General features: G+C 35.9%; 1 protein-coding gene across 1 annotated transcript in view; it reads left to right on the top strand.

The window, feature by feature from the left end:
- PEX7 (peroxisomal biogenesis factor 7) overlaps positions 1-26,390 on the top strand; it is an 87,372-nt gene extending 60,982 nt beyond the window's left edge. The window contains exons 9-10 of the mRNA XM_055324661.1: positions 2,581-2,680; positions 25,350-26,390. Coding sequence (XP_055180636.1) covers positions 2,581-2,680; positions 25,350-25,418 — 169 coding nt within the window. The 3' untranslated portion in view covers positions 25,419-26,390. The remainder of the gene's footprint in view (positions 1-2,580; positions 2,681-25,349) is intronic.
- The last annotated feature ends 1,532 nt before the right edge of the window (positions 26,391-27,922 follow it).

A 27,922-nucleotide genomic window follows, 5' to 3' on the forward strand; every position in this document is an offset into this window, starting at 1 on the left:
GATGTGGAGCTGTATGGTACCTTGAACACCCATTAAGCTGTGTATTAGAGTAAATTCAGCTTTACTTTTTGTTTTTAAGTTTTATTTATTTGTGTAATCTCTACATCCAACACAGGACTTGAACTAATGATAAAGAGTCACTCGCTCTACTGACTGAGCCAGCCAGGCACCCCCAGCTTGACTTTTGGGGAGAATTTCAGCCCTCCTGCATGTGTGACTTCCTTTGTCATACTTGCAAGCCAAAGTTAGATGTTTTCACACATGCATCCTTACTGGGCATCCTAAATTGTATTAAGGCCCACCTCTCTTGTCCTAAGTGCAGCCTTTTCCTTAACTGGCTCAAAACAACACAATAATAACAAAAACTGCATCCTAGGAACTTGTCAGGAGGGTACAAATGAATCCTTTTGCTTTTTATTATCCTTAAAAAGTTCTGCTGAAATTCAGAAACCAATTTTTATGATTAGTCTAAAGACAAATGCCCATCTATTTGATTGAAATAGAATCTAAATCCCAAATGAAGTCAGAAAGTTGAATATAGATGAAGTTGACCTTCCCACAGAATGATTCTACTACCCTTTGGAATGAATACCGTTGATTCATGAGTAGCGGCCTATGAAGCAACATCTCTGTGTTTCCTTCGAAGATGTTGAGGATGCTCTTTATTTTTGTTTATCAATTTCATTGCAGGTTCAAATTTACTTTCCTATCCTTTTCTTTTAACTCATTTTTTAGGCCATATCAATACTCATTTTTAAAACCATTTTGAATATTTTTTGGAACATAGTGGGTATATACAAAATCATTTGATTACTGTTTCAAGTAATGCAAATCAGTGAATAACCATGTTCTAGAAATGAAATTACATGATGACTTATTTACTTTTGCTTATATAAACATTATCAAAATCTAGAAAATTAGATTTCAGTACAAGATCTGTCTTGACCCGAAGGAACAAATACGCAAAGACAGTGGAGGCCACTATTTTGATTTCTGAAAAGGACTGCATTTGACCCGAAGGAACAAATACGCAAAGGCAGTGGAGGCCACTATTTTGATTTCTGAAAAGGACTGTTCCCTCATTTGTTTGAATAGGAAATTTTCAAAAGTAAAAATCACTCTCCTTAAATGTTTTGTAGATTTCAGTAATCTGATAAAGGAGCTATTTATTCATTGTCTCTCTGGTACCCACACAGTGGTTTATCCATAGCAACAATCTTTTTCAAACTTAATAAGACCAACACTGTATTTATTAGGGAAATAATACCACCAGGTTAAACAAACTATGACTGTTGGTTCTGTGTATTTACTCTCTTTCAAAGAGATCTGCTAAACCCTCAGTGTGTTCCATGTTGCAGATCATTAGGGAGGCTGAATTGGAGTATGACTCTATGATCCTGAATGTGCCATTTCTATGGAGTGTTTAGAATCAAATAAGAAAGATGATGAGCAAATACAGCTTTAGAGATAAAGTACTATTTTGTGTATTGAAAATAGAGCCAAGTTCCTATCTGTACAGTAGAAATCAGAGGCATATTATGGTAAATATTACCACTCCCAGTCTTCTATAGATAAATAGAATACTTAATATTGGCCTAGGAAAACACATTTCAGTTTTTCTTGACTCTATAGAAATTACCTTCATGTAGAATCTATAAGAAAGACTGTGCCTCAAAAAGACGATTTTCAGAATTAGAGATTTTCATGAGAACAGATTGTTTTTAAAGAATCTGAATTGCTGTTGAAATGTAAATTAAATCTAAGATCTTTTCATATCAGTTGTTGAGAAATGAAGTATTTAAAAGTCACAAAATGTTAGAGTTTGTATAATCCAATATCCTCATTTTATAATCATAAATGCTTTTAGAAATTGCTACAAAAGCATAGTATCTCTCATCTTTTTTTTTTAGTATCTCTCTTAAATGTCCTTGTGCAATATAAAAAAAATTAAACTAAAACTTATTAAGCTTCTATCCTCATTTTATAATCATAAATGCTTTTAGAAATTGCTACAAAAGCATAGTATCTCTCATCTTTTTTTTTTTTTAGTATCTCTCTTAAATGTCCTTGTGCAATATAAAAAAAATTAAACTAAAACTTATTAAGCTTCTATTCTACAAGAATACTAATGGGAATATAATAATCTTTTACAAGGGTAGATGGATTAATAATTTCATTTTTTTTTTTTTTAAATATATATATATTTTTTTAATTTTTTATTTATTTATGATAGTCACAGAGAGAGAGAGAGAGAGAGAGAGGCAGAGACACAGGCAGAGGGAGAAGCAGGCTCCGTGCACCGGGAGCCCGACGTGGGACTCGATCCCGGGTCTCCAGGATCGCGCCCTGGGCCAAAGGCAGGCGCCAAACCGCTGCGCCACCCAGGGATCCCTCATTTTTTATATAATAGAATGGAGTACATTTTTTTCTTTATGTAGCTCAGTAGTGGGACTCTGTATTTATGACTTGGTTGAAGCTGTTTTGATCAAGACCCTGCTATGGTAAATACTTGTTTTTTTCTTAGATACATTTTTTGGTAATTTTAGCACCTAAATTATTTCTTTCTGTTTATATTCACAGATTCTGGAACTTTTCAAAGCCTGACCCTCTTCTTGAAACAGTGGAACATCATACGGAGTTTACTTGTGGTTTAGATTTAAGTCTTCAGAGTCCTACTCAGGTAATGGGTGGTATCTCCTGATGTTTTTCCTGCCCACAAAGTTTGCAACTAGCTCTATGCTTGGCCCATGTTGCTTTCAAGAACACACCTTTGCCTTTAGGGCAGGACAAAGTACATTTACTTAATTAACTTAATCTCTTTTGTTATATAAACTTGGGCATTTGAGTAGACTTCTCCCAATAGAAAGGGTGACAAGAGAAGAATGGAATGGGGAAGGATTATCCCCAGAGGTTGATGAGAGTCAAGAGTGTAGTTCTAGACTGTCCCACTGAGCAGTTGAGATGATAGGTAGGTCATTTTCTTCTCAGGACTATCACCATCCTCTCCACACTTCATGTCAAAAGAGAGGGTTCTGATGGGGAACCAAGTAGAGTAGAATGGCTGCTATTTTAATTAATAAATTTCAGGGGTGCTTGAGTGGTTCAGTGAGTGAAGCATGGACTGTTGATTTCGTCTCAGGTCATGATCTCAGAGTTGTAAGGTCAAGCTGGTGTGGGGCTCTGCACTGAGCAGGGGAGGGGGAGTCTGCTTCTCTCCTTCTGGCCCTCCCCCCCTTCTGCCCCTCCCCCATTTGTGTTCACTTGTGTGAGCTCTCTCTCTCTCAAGTAATCTTTAAAAAAATTAATAAACTTCATATTTTCCCCTTTTTGTTGTCTTGAGGACTTGAGAGTCACTATTTTGGACTTTAAATATTCTTTAGAGTTTTTTTTTTATGCTGTTTCAGTTTTGGAAATTATAAACTCAGGTCAGAAACACTACACAGTATGTTGAGTGATTAGACACTTATAGACCATGTGAAAACACCATAATCATAAAACGAAAATAGAGTATGACTAAGAAGTTATGTTTTTATGATGAATTTTAGAACTTGAACAAAAAACAAGCCTCATTTCTCATTACTGTATTCTTAAATTTAAATTCTTAAATTTAAATGGATACTTTTTTAATTTTAAGAACTTAAGACAATTCTCATTTTAAAATATTCTCCCCCCAAAAATACATATTCTCATTATAGAATATTCTCATTAACATTAGAATAATAACATTAGAATAATTGTTTTTAAATGATTTAATGGCATTTCTTCTGAGAAGAAACTGTAATAGTGATGGATAAAATAGCATTATCTTTAATGTAAATACAGTGTGCTTCAAGTAAACTAGTTCCTTTTCTGAGAAATACATTTTTTATAGATGATTTTTAGTAAAATAATCATACTTCTTTGCTGTCCTAGTTAAAAAAAAATTGTAATGTACCTATTGAAATGTGGCAATATCATACAAAGGACTCTAAGTAAATATTTTTCTTCTTATACAGTTCTGTTAACCCATACTTTATGAGTCCAAGACTGGGGTCTCCTTAATGTATGAGGTCATGGCAGGTTCTTGTCCAGAGTGCCAAGTGTTTTCTAAATCCTCCACAGATAGACCACCCCATTAAAAGGAACTTTGTTTTCAGAGGATTTATTAATCATATTTATTAATCATTTCATATTGTATTTTAAAATTTCTTAATAGGAGATTTTATTACATGATTTTCTCTTTTTTTTTCTCTCTATGTAATCTCTTCCAATTGAATAATCAAATTCCATTTGTACTAAGAAAATAGTTGCTATTGAGAGCAAATAGGAATGAAGAAGCAAAAGTCTTTGAACTCTAAATAAGCATCAGGTTCAATGGCAGAATATACAGTTCAATTGTACTAGAAGTCTCCACTGAGTTCATTCATAATGGGACAAAAATTTGGGAGTAGGAGGGACCTTAAAAGTAAAACCACTCTCTCTCATTCATTTACTCTTTCCACAGATATTTTCATATGTTGGACCTTGTACTAGATATTGGGGATTCAATGAGGAATGAAAGTAAACATGGGCCCTGTTTTCATAAAGCATTTAGTCTACTATTGTATCAACTAATCTCACAAATGAATGTGAAGACAGCTGCAACAAGCCTAACAAGGAGAAATACGTTGCTCCTCAAAGGTTCATAATTAGAATAGATATTTGACCTATATAAAACATCTGTAAGGAAGTGAGGCTCATTTGAGGTCTGACAAATGAGTTAACTAGTGAAGAGACAGAGGAATATCATAAATAGGCAAAAGTAATAGTATATCATAGAACCTGGGATAGGCGGGAGCATGGCTAGTACTTGAGAATGAAAGAAATTATTTCTTCCTTATTGATGGTGTATTATTCAACATTAGAATTTAAGAAACTGTATTTATTTATTTGTCATATTTTAAAAAACTGAGTCTTGAGAGTTATCAACTAAATTTTATGTTTTTTCCCATTCTTCAAGTTTAGTCTACTTTATATGATTTTTGCTGTGTTGTAGGTCATACAAATGAAATACTGAAGAATTTGTATCTTTTATTAATGTATTTTTAATCTTTTGGAAGTATTATTACAGAGTTCTCTATTTTTCTGTTTTTCTTAATGCTTTTTGACATTCATTGCTTCTCTCTTTTATTCGGTCACATCTATTGAGTATCTACTACAGCTGTGCAGAACAGGTGATTACAGTACAGCGTTGACACATGTTAAAACAGAGGGAAGCAAAGGATGCTTTAGGAAAATATACACTCATTCGTATTTTTTTTAAATTTTTATTTATTTATGATAGTCACACAGAGAGAGAGAGAGAGAGAGGCAGAGACACAGGCAGAGGGAGAAGCAGGCTCCATGCACCAGGAGCCCGACGTGGGACTCGATCCCGGGTCTCCAGGATCGCGCCCTGGGCCAAAGGCAGGCGCCAAACTGCTGCACCACCCAGGGATCCCTCATTCATATTTGAAGGCTGGGTATAGTTCTAGGCACTAAGATTAAACCATTAAACAAAGCAGACTAGATTCCTGCTGTCATGGAGCTTACATATTATGGCAGAAATCAAATAATAAACCAAAATATGACTTCGTATAGTAATAAATGCTATTCAAGATTGGACGAATTTGATAGAGAAGGATAGGGTACTTTTGCTGTTCTGGAGAAGACTCTCCTAGAAAAGCGAAATGTGAGCTGATGGCTGAACAGCGAAATGAAGCCACCGTCCAAAAATCTAAAGGAAGAATGTTTTTTACAGAGGAAACAATAGTTAAGTCGTTGGTGGTAAAGAGTTTGGTATTATTAAGGACAGAAAGAAGACAAGCTTGACGAGCCTACTGAATGAGGCAGAGTGTGATGGGAATTGGGCAGGGGCCAAATTGTGTAGGGACTTGCAGACCATACTATGTTTGATTTTCTTTGTAATAGCCATTGGAGATTGAAAAGCAGAAGAATGATAGAAATTGATTTGTGGATTTTCTTTATTGAGGTAGAATTGACATTTCAGGTATATAGCATAATGATTTGACATCTGTATATATTGCAAAATAATCACAGTAAATCTAGTTAACATCTGTCTCCACACAAAGTGACAAAAAATGTTTTTCTCATGATGAGGTCTTTTAAGATCTCTATTAGAAACTCTCAAATATAGAATACAGTGTTATTGACTATAGTCACCATGCTGCACAATTTTATATCCCCAGGACTTATTTATTTTATAACTGAAAGTTAGCACCTTTTGACTCCCCTTTTTTTTTTAAGATTTTATTTATTTATTCATGAGAGACACACAGAGAGAGAGGGGGGCAGAGACACAGGTAGAGGGAGAGAAGCCTGCAGAGGGAGAAGCAGGCTCCATGCAGGGAGCCTGATGTGGGACTTGATCCCGGGTCTCCAGGATCACACCCCGGGCTGAAGGTGGCACTAAACCGTTAAGCCACCAGGGCTGCCCCATCTTTTGACTCCTTTTATCCACTTCTCCCAATCCTTACCCCTCACCTTTGGTAACCACCAGTCTGTTCTCTATATCTATGAGTTTGGTTGCTTTTTTGGTTTGGGGGTTTGTTAAAATTCCATATGTAATTGAAATCTTATGGTATTTCTTTGTCTGATTTCTCTTAACATATTATCACAAATAGCAAGATTTCATATTTTATAGCCTAATTTTATTGTATACATATATATATGTGTGTGTATCTGTGGAGAGAAGGGAACGCTTGTAAACTATTGGTGGAAATGTACATTGGTCTAGCTGCTATAGAAAACAGTATGGAGTTTCCTTAAAAAAATTAATAATAGAATGGCCATATAATCCAGCAGTTTTACTTCCTGGTATGTATCCAAAGAAAATGAAAATACTCATTTCAAAAGATGTATGTACCCCTATGTTCCCTGCAGCATTATTTATTTAATAGCCACCCATGAAAACAATGAAGTGTCCATCATGGATGAAAGGATAAAGAAAATACCATGTGTGTATACATATACACACAAATATTTCATTTCATTTTCATTGTGAAGGAGACATTCAAATGGAGATGCTAGGTAAACAGATTTAGGCTTATCTACCTCAGGAAAGAGTTTAGGGTAACAGATACAAATTTGGGAGTTTTTGGCATAAAAATGGTTTTGAAAGTTTTGGGGCAGATTAAAGTTATCTAGAGAGTATATAAATGAAGAAGAGGCTCAGAAGAAACTCTAGAAGTCTGGAAGAAGAGAATCCAGCAAAGTGGATTGAGAAGGAATGGTCATCGAGGTAAAAGAAAAGCTACAAAAGTATAGTATGTTTGAAATTCAAAGAAGAAAGTATTTCAAGAAAGGGGGCATTCCCATGTATTGCTGGTAGAAATGTAAAATGTTGCACTTACTTTGGAAAAGTTTGACAGTTTCTTAAAGAGTTAAATGTTAATTTACCATACGTCTCAGCAATTACACTCTTGATGATCTAACCAAAAGAAATGAAAATATAGATATGTAGATCTACACAAAGACTTGTATGTGAATATTCCTAGCCAGAAAGTGGTAGCAGTCCAAGTGTCAATCAGCTGCTGAAAGGATAAACAAAATGTGGTAAATCAATACAATGGGATACTAGTCAAGAATAAAAAGGAACAGTTTGATACATGCTGCAACATGGATGAATCTCCAGAGCATTATGCTATTGAAAGAAACTAGATGCAAAGAGTGTATAATGTGTAATTTACATTTATAGAGACAGGAGATTAGTGGTTATCTGGGGTAGAGGATGAGAATGGGAATTGTCTGCAGATGGACACAGAGGATCTTTTGGGAGTGATGAAAATGTTCTAAAACTATTATGGTAATAGTCAAACAGTGCTGTAAAGATACTAAAAATCATTGAATTGTGCATTTAAAATGGGTGAATTCTATGGTATTTAAATTACATCTCAGTGAAGATATTTTTTTAAAAAGGAATGAATATTCTAATTTTCCCTAAGATGTAAAAAGACAAAAAAGCATTATTCCCATTGTAAAAATAAGAAGTCAGACTCTCTAGAAACCCATCAGAAAGCTGAGATAGGGCAAACCAGTAGCCCAAAATCCAAGGAAGACAGATACCTCCTTCCAAGGAGAGATGGGACACCAGCGGTGTTTTACTTGCGGCAGAGCACAGGAAGAAGACACAGCTACTACACAAATGGGATCTAGTAGGAAAGGTGGACAACATATGTGAACAGGTGAGGGACTTCAGCTAAGAGATAAAAATGTAAGAAAGAATCAAATGAAACTAGTAACTTTTTTAAGGTACCGTATCAGAGATGCAGTCCATCAGAAGACTCATCAGTGAATTTAGAGATAGGTTACTAGAAACTTAGAGATAGGTTACTAGAAACTACCCAAGCTGAAACAAAAGGAGAAAACAAGAATGAGGGAAATAAAAGAGAACAGCATCTAGCATCTGTGGGACATCAGGTGTTCTTACATATATGTATTTGGAGTCCTGAAGAAGAGAGAGCAAATAGGGAAGATGTAATATTTAGAATTTTCCAAAAATAATGAAAGCCCAACCATAGGTTTGAGAATCCTAGAGAACCCCAAGCAGGATTTAAACAAATAAAACAACACATCAAGGCATACACATATTCAAACTGCTAAAAACCAAAGATAAAGAGAAAATATGAAAAGCAGGCAGGAAAAAAAAAGAAACATATCCAGAAGGAAGCATCTAGATATGAATTACAGCAGACTTCTTATCAGTAGCTATGCAAGCCACAAGACAGAGGAGTGTCTTTTTAAAGCACTAAGTGAAGAATATAAAGAGGAATCTTTTGAATATAAAGAGGAAATGAAGGGGGCACCTTGGTGTCTTAGTTAAGCATCTGCCTTTGGCTCAGGTCATGATCCCAGGGTCCTGAGCTCTGAGTCTAGCTCCCTGCTAGGGGAGCTAGGGAGTCTGTTTCTCCCTTTGCCTTTGTCCCTCCTCCCCTGCTCATGTGCTTTCTCTCTCTAACTCTCTCAAATAAATAAATAAAATCTTTTTTTTTAAGAGAAAGTAAGGAAATTTCAGACAAATTAAAGCTAGAAGCAGACTTGTGCTACAAAAAGTGTCAGAAGAAATATACCCAGACCAAAATGAAAATAAAGAAGCAGACAGGGAGGAAGTGAAGAAGGCAGGAAGAAAGGAAGGAAAAAGATGGAAAGAATGAAGAAAGGGAGAGAAAGAAGGAAAGAAAAAATAAAATAATTGGAAATGGCAAAAATGAAGTAAATATACAAGAAACTTTTTAATTTTATCACTCTGAAAATTTTTGCCTAAAGCAAAAAATATTGTATGCAATATATTTGCATACAGTATAGAGTTCATAGTATATGCAAAGTAAAATGTATGGTAAGAATAAATGAAGGAAGAATTGGAAGTACACTATTATAAAGTTATTACTATATGTAAAGTGAAAAAATATTTGAAGGTAGATTGTGATAAATTAAGACATTTATTGTTAAACCCTATGTTAACCTCTAAGAATTTTTAGAAAAAGTGCTATAACTCTTAAGCCAGTCATGGAGATGATTATAAAAACTAACTACTTCAGCATAATAAAGCCTGTATGGAAAAACCTTATCATACTTACTTATACATACAATAAAACCCATATCATACTCAATGGTGAAAAACTGAAAGCTTTTCCTCTAAGATCAGGAAAAAGACAAGGTACCATTTCTATTAAATGTAGTATGGGAAGTTTTAGTTAGAGCAGTCAGTCTTTGCCAAGGACACATTAAACTATTTCAATAATTATATTAAATATAAATGTCTAGGGGTGCCTGGCTGGCTCAGTTGATAGAGCTTGTGTCTCTTGGTCTTAGGGTCATGAATTCAAGCACCATGTTGGGTGTAGAGCTTGCAAAAAGAAAAAGAAAGAAAGGAAGAAAAAAAGGGAAATGGAAAAAAATGTATTTATTTTTATTTTTTTTAAGAAAAAAATTTAAATGGTCTAAACATCCAAATTAAAAGATAGATTAAATTTGGTAGATATGTGACAAACTTTGAGAAACTCACTTGGTCCAGACTTTGTTAACTGTTGGATTTGGGATTCAAAGAAGAGGCTAACTCCTAAGATTTAGGATCTAATTACTTTCCATATAATATTTTCAGTGATGAGTTTGTCTCTTCTCCCTATAAATTTATCTTTAAAAACTTTTTTTCAAACTAAGATGATGACCTCAACCAATGTTTTTCTTTACATATATAGCATGAACACATTTTAACATAAACATTTGATATGTTTGTAGTATTAATTTTTTTGCCAAGTAGCATTAAACTTCCTTGTAGAGAGATACAAATCAAGTTCTTGATGCATGTCCCTATTTTTCTCTCACTTACTTTATCTCAGGTATTATTGCTAACAAACTGTCCCACAACTTAATGGCTTAAACAACATTTTTCTTTGCTTACAATTCTGTGAGTCAGCAATTTGGGCTGCGCTCAGCCAGGCAGTTCTGTTGGCCTCACCTGGGGTACTTCATGTGACTCCAGTCATCTGGTGACTTAGCTAGAGCTAGGTGGTCTAAGATGGCCTCACTGATGTATCTAGGGTGCAATGCCGTATGTCTTCTTGAGTCATGTCTCCAGATGAGCCCAGGCTTCTTTACTTAGCAGTTGCAGATTTCCGACAGGGCAAGGGTAAAAGCTGCCAGGCGTCTCCAGGACTTAGAAGTTTACACAGCAGTCCATCTGTTGCAAAGCAAGTCATGAGGTCAGCTTAGATTCACAGAGTGAGAAAAATAGATTCCACTTCTGGATGGGGGTAGCTGCAAAGAATTTGTAACCATTTAAAATCTATCACATTAACATTTTGTTGATATAGTTGGTAGTTTAAATTATTTTTGACATATTTATCCTTTATTCTCACCATATGTGGTCAAGTTTACTGATTACATGTTATTTTCACCCTTTGTTCATATTTTATTCTCCTAGAAAATATCTTCCTCCCACCTTTTTAAATGTACCTTTCCATCTGTTTTCAAAAACTTGTTGTCTCTTGTGATCTTAACAGTTTATAAGACTTTGCTGATGTTACTTTAAGTCTTTGTGTCTTAATATATTCTCTTAAAAGTGATTTATCTGAGTTCTTGTATTTATAATTCCTTTTTCTTTTTTAGCTTCTTCTTTCTTGAGATCTGAAAAATGAGATCCAAAGCATTCTTATATTATACCTCCTTTCTTCTTGACAGACATAAGATCTTGTCTTTAAAGGTTTAAAACTTGACAAATAAGTATCTAGGGTCATTCTTTGAGGATAATTGCTGAGAAATGCTCTATGCCCTCTTTTGTTAACCAGGCTGAAGTTAGCTCTCAGTTCAGAAAAATTTTCTTTGATTTTTTTTCCCTTCTGATCATGATTTATACAGCCATGGCATTTTCTCTTTTCTTTCTTATCCTTATTATTTCTAAATTGGATACCCTTTTTCTGTTTTTAGGCCTGAGTTTCTGGACCTATAATATACCCATTTGTATAATTGGAATTTTCTGTATTAATATATTTTTAGAATTCCTTACTTTGTTCTCTGCAATATCAACTCTGTTCCTTTGAAAGCTCATTGATACTTAGTTTAGTATTTATAATCTGGGTATAGGTTTACATATCGTTACATACTCCTTCTAGGAAACATTTATTTCTCTTTTTAATCTTTTTAAAGTAGACATTATTAGTTCATTCCAAAAAATAATCTCTGTATGTTTAATAAAGTTGATCTTTTTTCTCATGGTGAAATTGGGAAATTACATTCAGAAGAGAAAATATTATACATGGTCCTGCCACTTTAGAAAGGATCCCTGTCATACCATATTAATATCTTTCTCTTCAGTCTGTTTTTTAGAAGTTTTTATTTGAAGTGGAACATCCTTGTTGGAAAATGCACATATTTTAAGTGAACAGCTCAGTAAGTTATCAAGAAATGATCAATCCTGTGTAACCACCATTCAGGTTAAGATACAGAACTCTACCAGAATTGCAGAAAGTTCTCTCCTGCTTCCTTCCACATCTTGCCCCTCATTCGTCCCAAAACTACTGATTATTTTCCATATGTTTGTATATTTTTCATAGTTGTGGTTATATTACATTTGTAATTCTATCTTAGACTCCTAAAATTCTTGGTAACATTATCTTTAATGAGTGAATATCCTAGATTATCCATGATAGGAACATATATGCACTTTATAAAGATTTTTTAATATACAAAATAGAAATTTTGTACATTATATATATTTGTATATATATTTTTCAATATGTAAAATAGAAATGTACATATATATTTGTATATTTTCCTTTTGTTTCAGTGGAAGATGCTTAGATTTGGTTATGATTTAAACCAGTTGTATAGATGTGTTTTTAAAAGTAACTTTGACTTTGTTGACATTTTCATAAAAAAGTTATTGGCAATATATATGTATACTGAAACATTACATTGTATTCCTAAAGCTAATGTAATGTTATATGATACTTAACCTCAATTAAAAACATAAAATTATAAAGAAATTTTAAAAAATTAGGCATCATTTAAAAATTCAGCTCATGTTGTGATTCAAATCTCTGTTCCCACAATTTTAGCTGGTGTATTTACACCAGCTTTACAGACTGACTGTGGATAAAAATATTTTGCAAGGGATGCCTGGGAGGCTCAGCGGTTGAGCAGCTGCCTTCGGCTCAGGACATGATCCTGGGATCTGAGATCAAGTCCCGCATTGGGCTCCCTACCGGGAGCCTGCTTCTCCCTCTGCCTGTGTCTCTGCTTCTCTCTCTCTCTCTCTCTCTCTCTCTCTCTCTCTGTGTGTGTGTCTCTCATGAATAAATAAATACATTTTTAAAAAATATATTTTGCAATTCTCAGTATGAAGTTGGAAAATTCAGTTTTAAAAAAAGACTAGCATTATTGGTAGTGAAGATAACTAAGTCCTCTTCACATTTTATCTGAGGTGGTATTTTCAGCATCTGTCAAAGACTAGCTTTAGAGTCGAAAAGAACATGTGCCAGAAGCATCCAGTGTCCTCAGGCATTAGTCTCTGTTGTTTCCTCTTCGATGCTTTCATGATTGTGTGATTTTTAGCTTAAAATTATATAATAAGGGCCTGTTTTCCCCTAGCTGTAAAACATGCCCAGGCCCAACTTGATAGGATCTTGATAGGATCTTGATGTGTCCCTAAGGTGGATGTGTTAACCTGTGTCTACTACCCGCTGTGCTTCATGAACAACCCTTGCAATGAGAGTTTCTAGAATTACTGACACCTTAGTCTCTGCTTCCTTGGTTCCTCAGTTCTCAATACTGAACCACTCACTTTCTTATTCATTGTTATTGCTTCTGAGAAACCAAGCAAAAATGCTGACTTGGTGTACTACAAATTACTTTTTCACAAAAATTTCATCTGTATTCTTGATCCTATTCAACTTAGTTTGACATTGTTTTGATTTTCTTTCTTTCTTTTTTTAAAAGATTTTATTATTTATTTATTTATTTATTTATTTATTTATTTATTTATTTATTTATTTATTTATTTATTTATTTATACAGAGAGAGAGAGAGAGGCAGAGACACAGGCAGAGGGAGAAGCAGGCTCCACGCAGAGAGCCTGACATGGGACTCGATCCAGGGTCTCCAGGATCACGCCCTGGGCTGCAGGCAGCGCTAAACCGCTGCGCCACTGGGGCTGCCCTGTTTTGATTTTCTAGCCCATTCTCCACAACAGCTTCTTTCAGCTTTCCACAGTATCTTTAACACTGGACGTTTGACCTTACTTGCTACTTAATCATAAAATTAGACAAGAATGGGTACCTTCTTCCATCCCTATCACCTCACAATGTTGATGTTCTATTTCTGTTTCTCCCCTTTCTAGTGAGTTCCTGATTTTCTCAGTGGCTTCCTCATTCAGATCTTTGCTTCCTCAGATGTACACTGTGCTTCAGATCTTCAGCCAGTTCTGTTCTCTATTTTCAAAACTTACTTTCCCTCACTGTCCTATCTTGCTGCCAGGAAATTTAGCTTTTCTTCCATTATTAGACATTAAGAGTTAGTAGGTTTACCTGTTGCTTTTACTCTCTCAGAATCAACATTCTCTTTTTACTCCCTTGTATCTCTCTCCCTTTGATCATTCATTTGAAGTTAAGCCCAAAAAGGTCACCAGGAAACTCCTGAAAACCAAGTTAGCCTTTTCCCAGACTTCCTTCTTCTTTAGCTATATAGTTTAGACTTTTAAAAAGAAAATTCTTCTTATCCTATTGCTTTAATGCTAACCATGCTAACCTCATCTTCCCTACCACTTTGCCAAATGTCTTCATCTCCAGTTTCTTCCTTACCATCCTGACAAAAGTAGACATCCTTAATGTCCAGTTCACTTAATTATATGCTAATGATGCTTGTCCCATTTATCCAATTGCATTTGCTTTGTGGTTGCAATAGATGTCTTACTTTTCCTCTGGTATTCCTACCTGCTCAATTGATTGCATAATGGACCAGACCTGAGAAGTCATCCTAGTTTTCTTGTCTCCCAAAATTCAAGTGGACATCAAGTTTATAAATTTCTCCTCACCAGTTTCTCTGCAATCTGGACCATTTCCTTCTAGCTCCACTGCCTTAGATAAGTATTTATTAGTATCTCTGCCATGGTTGCTGCAATTATCTGCAACTGATCTCTAAGTTGTTTTCATCATTCCACTGATTCTCAGTGCTGCCTCTGGGGAGAGCTTTCCATAATGCAAATCTGACTTTGTTAGCCTGTGACCTGAAATATATCAGTGGCTTCGTTAAAGGTAGGAACAAGATGAGAATTCACATCTTCACTGGGGTAATCAACATGGTTCTAAAAGGTGTAGCCAATTGGTAATAGAAGAAAACAAAATGAGCTAGAAATATCTTTAAAGGGTTGAAATATTGACATAGTTATTCATATAAACTCCATATGATCATCAACATTATAATCCAGAATATCAGCTTTAAACTTATTAAAAATAATGTGTTCAATAAGATCAGTAAAAATTAATGTACAAAAATGAATACCATGAAGATGTCAGTAATCGAGTTGGAAAATAAAATGGGAAAAATTGCATTTGCATGGCAGCAACTGGGTGCGAGTGTGTACATTTGTGTGTGATACACAGAGGAATGAAAATTTAAAATGTGCAGGATTCTAGATAAAGGACTTATATATTTATGTTAAGGGCCTTTATTTTTTTTATAAATATATATTTTTAATTTTTATTTATTTATGATAGTCACAGAGAGGGAGAGAGAGAGGCAGAGACACAGGCAGGGGGAGAAGCAGGCTCCATGCACCGGGAGCCCGACGTGGGATTCGATCTTGGGTCTCCAGGATCGCACCCTGGGCCAAAGGCAGGCGCCAAACCGCTGCGCCACCCAGGGATCCCAAGGGCCTTTATTTTTTAAAAATTTTATTTATTTGAGAGAGAAGGAGCAGGACGGACAGAAGGAGAGGGAGAGAATCCCAAGCAGACTCCCCTTTGAGCAGGGACCCTGAGGCAGGACTCAGTACCTTGACCCCAAGATCATGACCTGAGCTGAAATCAAGAGTCAGATGCTTAACTGACTGAGCCACCGGGGCACCCCAAGTCTAAATTTTTAATGTTGCTTTCAAGATTCACTATAATCTGTATTGCTTTCTACTTTTATTTCCCACCATCCTATATAATCCCTTGGTTACATACCAATTATATTTTGTTATTTATCGTCTTTATGTGTTTGCCACTGTTTCCCTCACTCTTCCCCACTTCCCCCAGTACAAAGTATTTCTCCCTTTAAGAGTCCAGGACAAGTTCTTCTCTTTCTTCTCTCCTTTTCTTTCTTGCTTCAGTAAATATTGGAATGCCAGCTCTGTGCCACAAGGTACATAGTAGATTAATTCAAACTACCTGATAAATGTGTACGAAAGAAAGAAAGAAAAAGAAAGAAAAGGATTTTTTTTTTTAGCATATCAGCCAACTCTTTCCTTACTTTTACTTAAACTCCATAATCATTAACATAATAAGCCATGTTCTTCTCTGTAGTCACTTCCTACTGTAAGTTGGTTGAGTAGCTTAAACATGTTCTTTCTCTAGCCCATAATTTAACACATTGCAACATAATAATTGGGCTGCTTTTTCCAAATTTAGAAATGACTGTTAGGGATTTCTTTCATTCTCTCTTCATCCTTCTGCCTGTTCCTCTTGTTCATTTTTGCTAAAAAGGCCATATGTCACACAGATAATTACAGTAAATTGAACAAGTTTCCTAAGGGCAAAAGCAATTGTCCACAAAATTGAGAGGGATAAGAAATTTCTATTATTTTTCAAGAAGCCTTCATTATATTTTAAAGAATTGATGTAGCGAGAAATTCACATTTCTCATTAATGTTCTTTTTCTTAAAACGTAGAAATACTTGTTTTGTTCTTAAAAGTGAAAATGAGGGCAGCCCCAGTGGCTCAGCGGTTTAGCGCCACATTCAGCCTAGGGCGTGATTCTGGAGACCCAGGATTGAGTCCCATGTCAAGCGCCCTGCATGGAGCCTGCTTCTCCCTCTGCCTCTCTCTCTCTCTCTCTCTCTCTCTCTCTCTCTCTCTCTCTGTCTCTTATGAATAAATAAATAAAATCTTAAAATAAATAAATAAATAATTTTTTAAAAAAAAGTGAAAATGAAAGAACTGAAAATAGAACTTACATGGAATTTTATCCTCTGAGTTTAGTTACTGTTTGCTACCTATAAGATAGAAGATTTAAAAAATAGTAATGAAGAAGATTCTGTCTTGGAGTTTTACATTAAGTGAAGAAATATAATATTGTGACAAAACATTTTTCCTATAATGTTGGTAACTTTAATTCTGAGTTTTAAGGAAAAGATATGTATTTGATGTCGGATTAAAGGGAATTCAGAGGGGATCCCTGGGTGGCTCGGCGGTTTAGTGCCTGCCTTTGGTGCAGAACGTGATCCTGGAGTCCCGGGATCGAGTCCCACATCGGGCTCCCTGCATGGAGCCTGCTTTTCCCTCTGACTGTGTCTCTGCCTCTGTGTGTGTGTGTGTGTGTGTGTGTGTGTGTGTGTCTCATGAATAAATAAATAAAAATCTTAAAAAAAAAAGGAATTCAGAGAACATAGGGATGATATGTACTACTGTGGAGTCTTGCAGGTTAAAGGATTCATTTTTCCACTTGACTATCCTCGGGCAAAGGAGGTAGAGCCTATAGGTTCCCACCCTGTGATAGCCACATGCATACTCACCGTCTGGGGAGAGGGTCAAATAAGGTAGGCCTTGGCAGCCAGCCCTCAAGAAACCCTAGATGGCAGTCAGAAAGAAGCCTGTCTCCAGAAATTAAGAGTTTCATCGGAGGAGTTTCAATGCAATTTGCTTGTCTTAATGCTAGAACTTTCTAGTTCATCATTTATTCTTATTTATTCTCCTGCCCAGAACACTTTCCTTCTCTCTAGTTTTTCCGCACCCCACAAACAATAGTAACACCAAATGCTATCTGGGAGAGGCACACATGTCCTTGAAGCCACAACTTAGATGGTATTTCTTCCTGAATACATCCACTTTCCTCACATTTGGTTATAGTGACCCCTTCCCTGTTTCTACTAGACTCTATAATTCTTCCATCCTTGTCCCTATTTCTCTGCATTGTCAGTGTCTCTTTATCCATTTCTTTGCCAGACTCCAGGTCTGTGGAATCAGAGATCAGGACCATCATGTTTACTGTAGTGTCCTTGGCATGCTTCCGACAGAGGACATGCTCAATCAGGATTTGTTAAGTAAATGGATTACTATAAATATACATGTATATATATGAACTATTTTAGATAGCTTTGTAGTGCAGAGGAATATTGGACTTCACACCCAACTAGGTGCTCCTTACCATGGGTGAGGCTCTACTCCAGAAAAATCTTTGAAGGAGGAAAACCACTGCTCAAACATGGATTCACACATTCATTCATTCATTCATTCATTCAACAATATTTACTAAAGGTTTCCTATACACAAAACCAGGAATACTGATTTGACCAAGATATGTAATTGCTGAAAATCCTATTCAGGATTAATTTTTAAAAAATGTTAGAAAACAGAAACCATATTACACAACATGCTTTCATTTTCTCCCTAGTTACCAAAGAGCACAGAGCCTAAGTTATTCTACAGGTGTTGTAATGTGCTTGGTTCTGATACCTGAAAGCTTTTGCTCATTTATTCCCTTTAAAACAGACATTTTTCCTCGAGTCTGTATTTATTTTATTTGGCCCTGTGCATTAATCTATAAACCACTTAAGCCCATTTAGAATGCAACAGGGTGCAAATATCAAATAAAAAATAAACAAACATATTGGTTTTAACCATAGCTTACATGATTAATATAGTTTTCTCTCATGTTTTAAGTAGACATTCTGGATCCTGCCTTATGCAGAACAGGATCAGGAAGCTACATAAACTTTGGGTATAGGAATGCTTCAGGTAGGGCTAGTGTTTGTCTTTAAAATAGTTCAGTCATGTTCTTTTCCCCCTTAGTCCTCCTCCCAATTCACTATCTTCCTATCACGTATCAACCTACTAGATTTGAAACTTAGATTTTAAATAAATGTGAAAATATGGCCAAGATGTTTTTCATTATGTTAGTTGCAAATGAACCTCTTCTTTCTCCTCAAGGAAGGAAGAGAATTCTTCCTCAAGAATATTTGAGTCTTTCTAAATTTTGGTTTTGTTCATTCATTCATTCATTCATTCAGTTTTTTAATGTTTAGTCAACAGCAAAAAATTCCTGCATATAAGGTACTACCAAAGAACTCCAGATTCCTGCACATGACAAGAGCCCAGTTAAGAAAATTGATCTACATCAGAGGTTCTGTATCAGAGGTTCTGAATTCTGGTTGCATTTTAGAATGTTCCCTAAGTGATTATAATGCTAGCTGGGGAATGATTTGGATTAACCTTTTGGAATCACGGGTTGAGAATCTAAAGAAAATGATTGATCCTCTCTCTCCTCCCCACAAATGTATATACACACAAAATATTGCATTTATAGACTCTCTGAATCTGGTCTGAGGACTTGATTTGAAGATCTCGGGCTGCACATCAGCCCTAGGTGATACCAGTGAAGCTGATCCCACGACCCCACTTTGAGAAAGGGTATTCTGAGGATGGGGAACCGTCCTCTGTGTTTTTGCACATCCTCCAGGTGATTCTAACATACACTAATACTTGAGAACCGCTACCCTATAGAAATGCTTTCAGGAAACTATGGTTGAATAGTACACTTCTGTCTTATTTGAGGGTTGAGATGTTTATTTTAAAAACAGCCATATGTTTTTTTAATTTTTATTTATTTATGATAGTCACAGAGAGAGAGAGAGAGAGAGAGAGAGGCAGAGACACAGGCAGAGGGAGAAGCAGGCTCCATGCACCGGGAGCCCGACGTGGGACTCGATCCCGGTTCTCCAGGATCGCGCCCTGGGCCAAAGGCAGGCGCCAAACCGCTGCGCCACCCAGGGATCCCCTAAAAACAGCCATATGAAGAATGACTTTGTATCTCTTGTAAAAACCCTCTTTTGTCATTGAATGACTTTTATATTGGAATCCTATTATATATTTCTCTTACAGCCAGACAAGCGTTAGGAAAAACTTGATCTCTTCTGATGAACTGGTAAATTGATATGATATTTGTTGTTTCTTACAGTATTGTTTGCCTTTTTTACCTTTGCTGCCAGGAGCTCAATTTCATGTCCAATTTTAGCAATTATTCTTAGCTTTTTTTCCTAGCATAATTATCTGCCCATTCTTTCCATTTCATGTTTGTCTTTTAATGAAATAGCTTTTCTGTTACTGTGTTATCTCCTATGAGAAAGCAAGGGTTATCATGTTCCACAGAAATAATGATTTCTATGTTAAGGCCAATAAGCTATACCCTGGTATGTGACCCTGTTAAAGGATAATTTTCAAAATAGGGATCATGACTCTCACACAGATGTATCATGAACCTGTATCAAATATTTATGTAACTCATGTAAGATTTTACAACTAGCTCAGAAGAACAGACATAAACAGGTAATCACTGAATACTGAAGTAAATTTACCTAATAGGTGCAGAACTGGCCAAGCCAATATCCACAAGGCAATAAAGTGTAATGTTTGGAATTATTTCTGAGGGACAAAGGGAGGTATCAGTTGTATCTCCATAGGATAGCATTCATTTGCAACTTTAATGAATGAGCATCATTTGATTACTATCAGTTTTCTATAACTTTCAGAGTTGTAAAATAATCCAGTCAAAGACTATGAAAGGTATGGACCCCTATAGAATGAGGTAACCCTGTGGGGCCCTAGGACAGTGCCAACATTTCACTGAAACAACACCTCGCAGTCTTTTTGCTGATTGAAGTCTTTCAGTTTTTCTTGACAGCAAGGTAATGGGCAAAGAAGTGAGTCTTTATATAGGAGACTGAAACTGAGAAAGATGATCTTTAGTACTTGAGAAAGGAGACACCCTATTATCTCTTCTCATTCTCGATCTTGAGTCTGGCCTTGAAGGAGTCTTCATAGCGAGGAGATATTCCCAGAGAACGGATGGAAAGATGGCTTTTGTTGTGAAGAAGTAGGAGAGGAGCTAGGAAAGATTCCTCACTTTGACCAGCTAGAGAATGAGTCAGTCTCATCCTGTAAAGCAGATTGCTTATTTTCATGCCATTCACTTTACTTATCTTTTGGTCTTTTCATTAATGCTTATTTTTCAGGTCTTTTTTTTTTTTTTTTTTTTATGTCTTTCAGCCTGGCCTCAGATGGGGACAGTAGGGGCCGCAGTAGGGGACATTAAGAGAAAGTGTTGCGTTTACTCTCAGTCACAGAATCAAGTGGGAAGCAGAGCCTCCTGGGACCACTGAGATGGTCATCAATGAGAGCCCTGCCTACCCGTGCCAAGGACCGTCATCTTTCCTTACCAAGAGGTCCACTGCACCTACCAGGGAGAGTCAGGCACCTCTTTGTTAGTTTAGTAAAGTGCTTTTCTTCTCTTATTATTTTTTATTGTAAGCTTTTTAAAACTTGTGGCACTAGCTGGGGTTTAATTAATTAGTTAATGGAGAAATATTATTTGCATTAATTTGAACCAACTATTCATTATTACATATCATTTCAATTTGAGGTTTTTTAAAATTTATTTCTTTATTTTTTAAAAAGAAAGATTTTTTAAAAAAGATTTTATTTATTTATTCATGAGAGACACACTGAGAGAGAGAGAGAGGCACAGACACAGGCAGAGGGAGAAGCAGGCTCCATGCAGGCAGCCTGACATGGGGCTTGATCCTAGGTCTCCAGGATCAGGCCCTAGGCTGAAGGCGGTGCTAAACCACTGAGCCACCAGGTCTGCCCCCTTTAAAAAAAAAAAAAAAAACTACTAGGATGTCTTTTAATTTAAATTTGTTTTGCCAACATACAGTATAACACCCAGTGCTAAACAAACAAACAAACAAAAAAACAGCCCAGTGCTCATCACATCACATGTCCTGTCACTCAATTGCCCCATCCCCCCACCCACCTCCCCTTCAGCAACCCTCAGTTTGTTTCCAAGATTTAAGACTCTTTCATGGTTTGTCTTCCTTTCTGATTTTTCCCCATTCAGTTTCCCCTCTTCCCTTATGGTCCCCTTCACTATTTCTTATATTCCACATATGAGTGAAATCATATGATGATTGTCTTTCTCTGATTGACTTATTTCACTCAGCATAGTACCCTCCAGTTCCATCCACATTGATGTATAAATGGTAGGTATTCGTCCTTTCCGATGGCTGAGTAATATTCCAGTGTGTGTGTGTGTGTGTGTATGTATATCATGTCTTCTTTATCCATTCATCTTTATTTTTGATTTTATCAATTACTTCATAGATTTGTGAACATCTGATTCATTGGCCTTGACATTTGTTACTTATTTAAGTTCTGAGTAAATAACATATGGAAAGGCCTACCACTTGAAAAGATTACATAGATGAGACAGGGGTAAATTAATATAATGGTCTTTGTGTCCCATGATATAAGAACTTAGAACTGTAGGATTAGGCAGATAATGAATGTTAGTTTGCCTTTTGTGAGGCACTATTTCTGGTTGACAGAGTCAACAGATTTAGGTCCTGGTTCCAGCTCTGCTACTTCAGTATGAACATGAGAAAATGTTAATCTCTGCAATCTTAATCTGCAAAGTACACTCTTTGAGCTAATATATATGGAGTCATTATTATGCTCTAGCAAAACGTGGTCTGTGCCCTCAAAGAGCCAAAGACATACATGTCAATAATAAGTATAGTCGAATAGTATAGGTGCTGTGAATGACTTCATAGTGGGAGTGATGCTTAAGATTCTTCAAAAGAGAGGTACATCTCCAGGCAGAACAAGGCAAGGGGGAGAGGGAAAGGTAGGGCGTAGAGAGGTCACTCAGGGTAGGGGATCAGGAAAAGGACAAGAGCACAGAGGCATGAACAAGAGGCCGGGACTGGCATGTGTGGGTGGCAACCAGATCTCGAAGAGTCTGGTATTTAATGCTTACATTAAAAAGTTTATTAAAAGGTCTCTACTGCTCTCTCTAGCTTGGATTCTGGTCTAAAATGCTATTAGTGATAAGGAGTTAATATGTTCAGATCACTCAGTGTGATTCTTGCACTCATTGACAGCCAGGTAATTTGACTGCCCACGAAGACTGTGAGTTCCCTTGTGAAACTTGGAGCCTTTGTAACCATTAAGGGGTGGGAAATAGAGTGCAAATACCTTTAGTCAAACTCTCTTGCCATGGTCTACATTTTTTTGGTATTTTTTTATTATGAAAAATTTCACACATACCAAAAGTAAACAGAATAGGATAATGAACTTCCTTCCTTTACCCAGCTTCAACAATTATCAGCGTTCTTGTTTTATTTCTTATTCTACTCATGTCCTACTCCCATTCAGTTATTATTATTATTGTCATTATTCTTCTTACTATGTCATTATTCTTCTTACTATGTGTGTCATTTACACACATCAAAGTGTACAAATCTTAGATATATGTTTTGACAGACAGGTACACCGTGTAATCTTCTCCCATCACAATATAGAACATTTGTATCTTCCTCCAAAATTCTCTTCTGTCTCTTCCCAGTCTTTCCCTATCCCCACCTCTACCTCCATCTGAAAAAACAAAACAAAAATTTGCCCTAATTTTTTTTAACCTGAGATTAAGTTTTGCCTGTTTTAGAACATACATGATCGAATGCCCTGTAAGGAGTCTAGTTTCTGTCTCCTTTCACTCAACTTAATGTCTGTGAGATTTGTACACGTGGTTGAGCCTATCAGTAGCTCCCTCTGTTGTGTTGCTCAGCAGCATTCCCGTTGTAGGAATGTACTACAATTTGTTATCTTCTCTTGTCAAGGGATACTTTGGTTGTTTCCAGTTTTGTACTATTGTGAATGAAGTTGCTATGAACACATTCTTGCTATACATTGTTTCATAAAGCCATTTTCATTTCTCTTGCATAAACCTCTAGAAGTAGAATTACTGGGTTTAAAGATAGGTATATGTTTAACTCCATAAGAGACAGCCAGTTTCTCCAAGTGGTTGTACCAGGCATGTGCGCAAGTTATATCTGCACTACATCTGGCAACATTCGATATTGTCTATCTGATTTTAGTCATTCTGTGTATGTGGTAATCGCATTGTAGTTTTTATTTGCATTTCCCTGATGCCTAATGATGTTGAACATTTTATTTTTCATCTGCTTGTTCGTCATATGTCTTGTTTTGTCTATTAGTAAAGTCTTTTGCCCATTTTCAATTGGATTTTCTTTTTATTATGGAGCTATAGTATTTCTTTATATACATTCTGGATAGATGTCAGATGCATTTGTTTTGGGAGTATTTTCTCCCACTCTGTGTCTTACCTATTCATTTTCTTAACAATGTCTTTTGATGAGCAAAAGTTTTATTTTTGATTGCACCTAACAATTTTTTGTGGTTATTGCTTCCTGTGTCCTGTCTATAAAATCTTTACTAATCTTCAGATTGATAATATATTCTATGTTTTCTTCTCAAAGCTTTATACTTTTAGCTTTTATACTTAGGTTCATTAACCTAAAGTTAATTTTTGTTTATGGTATGAAGTTGGGGCTGAGGTTCATTTTTTATCCCCTATGGACATTCAGTTCCAATACCATTAGTTGAAAAGACTTCCCATTCCCTGTTGAATTGTTTTTGTACATTGGATGTAAAGCTGTTGTCCAGCTGTGAGGTCATTCCTGATCTCTGTTCTGTTCCTTAATCTTCTTGTATATCCTTATGCCAATGTTGCACTGTTGTAATTACTGTAGTTTTTGTGGTAAATCTCGAGTGAGGTAGTCTAGGAAGTACATTTTTGCTGTTCTTTTTCAAGATTGTTTTGGCTATTCTAGGTCCTCTGAATTTTCACATAAGCTTTAAAAGTCATCTTGTCCATCTTCATTAAAAAGCCTGCTGAGATCATGAATTATTTATAAATTATATGGGAGGATTAAATTTGGAACAATATTGAACCCATGAACATACTTCCTTGTTTATTTAGGCCTCCTCAATTTATCTCAGCAGTGTTTTCATTTTTTATGTGGCTGTTTTGCATGTCTTTTATTGAATATGTTACTAAGTACTTTGTTAAGTGATACTATTTTAAATGAATATTTTAATTTTAATTTTTTAAGTCTGTATAGAGTATATAGAGATATAATTGACTTTATATATTCTTTTTTTTTATATATATATTCTTATAATACTCTGAAACATCGCTATACTCACAGTTACCACACAGTTCCTAAGCACCATGGACTTTCCTCCCTTCATGTTTTCATGACTTTTCAGACTTGAATGTCCTCGTCTCCCTTGCCTGCCCCTAAAGAGGGCCAGGGTGAATGCTACAGCATTTTTGAAGTCTTCTGATACCAGCCCACTTAGATTCAGATAGCCCCTCCTCTGAGAGTATCTGTTAGAGCATTTTCCACCTCAGGTCTTGAATGAACCATTCTGTGAAGGCAAGAGGTGTACTTTATCTCCTTTCTATCCCCACAATATCTAGCATGGTGCCTTGGTTCTCAGTTTAGGAGTGGGTTTTTCCAGCATTTATCTTGGGACATACAGGAGATGATGTAGTTTTGGGGTGAGGTCGTGGGGAGGCAGGAAATCCTTACAGTCAACTTCAATCAATTAGAAACAATCCCTGAAGTGTATCCTAAAAAAAAAAGGGAAAATTAGACCTTCTTCTTATTTAAAATGTTTACCAGTGGGTAATCTACTTCCACTCTAAATGACTTTGGCTTTTGCTGCCAATCTGTAATGTTGGTACATTATGTTTCTTCTTACTTGCTTTTTGTTTTCTAGGTGGCTGATTGTGCTTGGGATGAAACAATAAAGATATATGATCCTGTTTGCCTTACTATGCCTGCTTGAGATGCACTCCCCCAGTCATAAGCAAAGGAGACTGGTTGAGAGCTACTTAATAGGAAATAAATTAACTACCCATAACCTAGATATTATGCTTTTATGTGCTATTCAGATTTCAAATTTTTGAAAATGTACCCTGAAATCAGTTTTGACACAGTTGATAAAGACTGTGGTTCACTAATTAAGCCTGGTACATAAGCAATATTTCTTAAAACAGTCCTAAGAAATAATTGATGTTATAGTACCTCTTGTAATGTCTATTAAAATGTAATCTCTGTATTGTAAAATGGATTAAAATATGGAAGATCTGTAGATTATATTGATAGTGACATATTTTATTTTTAATTTGTCATTTTTGATGTAAAATATAATCACTGCTGTTGGTAAAAATTAAAATAAACTACATTTCTCGATTACTTATGATTCTATGACATCCTAGTAAGGTTGCTTTTTCTAATATTTATAAATGAATACAATACTATATATAATACAGAGGTATCTGTGGTTCAGTGACAGGGCTCTGATATAGATTTGATTTATTCAGCAATACTTACTGAGCATCTACTATGTTCTTGACACAGACTGAATGAGATTATCTCAAGGACTAGTGGCATGTTTTAAGAACATGGGATGCTGTGAGTTAAAAGCTTATGTTTTTTACATTTATTCAGCTCTTTTTAGATGCTATAACCTTGACCCTATATTTCTCTCTTCCTATGTCTCTACTATCAAATGTTTTTTAAAAAACTGGTCACTGGGCAAAAAGTCTTAGGTCCTACAAAGTTTCAAGCAGTTACCCTTGAAACTCTCCCTAAGTGATACTATAACCCTCTTTAAATTTCCTTGAAAACTCCCTAGGTGCAGATGATCTGCTAAAAAAAAAATAGGCGGAAAGGGAAAAATTGGTAAAACCATCAACATTGTATTGCTTTTATATTTTTATATAATGTTAAAGTAAAATGTTATAAAAGGAAAAAATTGTCATTAAATTTTTAACAAGTTTTTGAACATTTTTAAGGAGCAAAATATATTTGTAGTAATCACAAAAATTAGAATATACGTATATTATCTAAGTTATGTATTTACATTACATATTTGTTTACTTGTTCTAGAATAAAGTTGATAGCTTACAACATACAAAAACAAGACCACATAAAAGAACAAAAGGAGCATAAAGAGAAGCTTTATGTAGGAGTGAGGCTTGAATTTCTCTGCCTCAAAGTCCCAGAAAGTTGCTCCTGGCAGCATAAATGGGAAGCCTGCTTGAGTGCACAATTCAGTGCTCAAGGCCTAATGGCAAGGACTTTGTCTTAGTCCCACGCGTGGCCCTGGTTCTATACGTGGTGCATAGAAGGTGCTCAAGAAATATTTGTTTAAAATTTTTTTTTTGTTAAATGAATGTACTCATGGAAAAGTACAACTCTTTTTAGTTCTTAAACCAATCAGTACAAATTGTTTTTGAGAGGCCCCAGAAAGAGGACACTGCTTTCTTAACATGAATATAGGAATATAATGTAAGGATCAGGAGGTCAAACACATCCTTAGAGCAGTCATGATAAGGCTAATGGAGCCGTTTCTTGTTTCCCTCCAGAACTAGTGGCATCACACCAGGTGCAGCTCAGTAAAAGCAGGCTCACAGTGGTGTTCTATATATCAGCTGAATTTATAATAGGTCTTTAAAAAACATACCTAACCCAGATCACATTTACAATGAAATAAAACTACTTACTTATTTTCCTTTTAGGATGCAAGAGATTTTGTTAAAATAATCTACCATGTATCTTTTGAAACAAATACTTGTGACTTAAAAACTAATGTCTCTCTTGATTTTTTTTCCCCCTCGATATTGAGGATGTTAGAGGGGTTTGGGACATTGACTGCATAATCCTTAACTCAGGTTCTTAGAGTCCCCCAGGATGAAAGAGCATGGGTAAATGTTTATCCAGTGGGTTCCCTAGAGCAGGATTTGGCGAACCAGAAGGAAAGGTGCTGGATTCTCTCCTGGAAGAGAATTCCCAAGATTTTTAAATACTTGGTAGTTCACAAGCCAGGCAGCCTCTGGACAGCATTTGTCTCTGGGCTAGTGAGCACTTAGCTTTCATCCTGCCTGCCTCTGCAACCTCTTCTGTGATCTGGGCACAATGTGAGATGATTTCTCTATGTTATTCCTTTTGATTTACATAATATCCTTACAAGGAAGTCCTCCCAGTTTTCCAGACAAAGAGATGAAGGCTCCAAGAGCCGATAAGCATAGAGCTGGAATGTGAAATCTGCTTTGACTGGATCCAAAGTCTAAATTGCTGAGGCGCTGACCCTGAGTCTGGAGTGACCCTACTAAGGTATGTCACCCTCAGAAAGATCCAAGCTGAGAGCCAACAGTACAACAGTCTCTTCGATCTGTGGCATGTTTTAACTGACCAATGTGGCTATAATTTGGCCTTTCCCAAAATGAATTCATGAATTTCTTAGCAGGCCTCTTCTTGAGTGAGATAATCCACTTAAATATTTTT

Source organism: Nyctereutes procyonoides, unplaced genomic scaffold (assembly GCF_905146905.1).
Source record: "Nyctereutes procyonoides isolate TBG_1078 unplaced genomic scaffold, NYPRO_anot_genome, whole genome shotgun sequence".
In the NCBI taxonomy this organism is placed as follows: domain Eukaryota; kingdom Metazoa; phylum Chordata; class Mammalia; order Carnivora; family Canidae; genus Nyctereutes; species Nyctereutes procyonoides.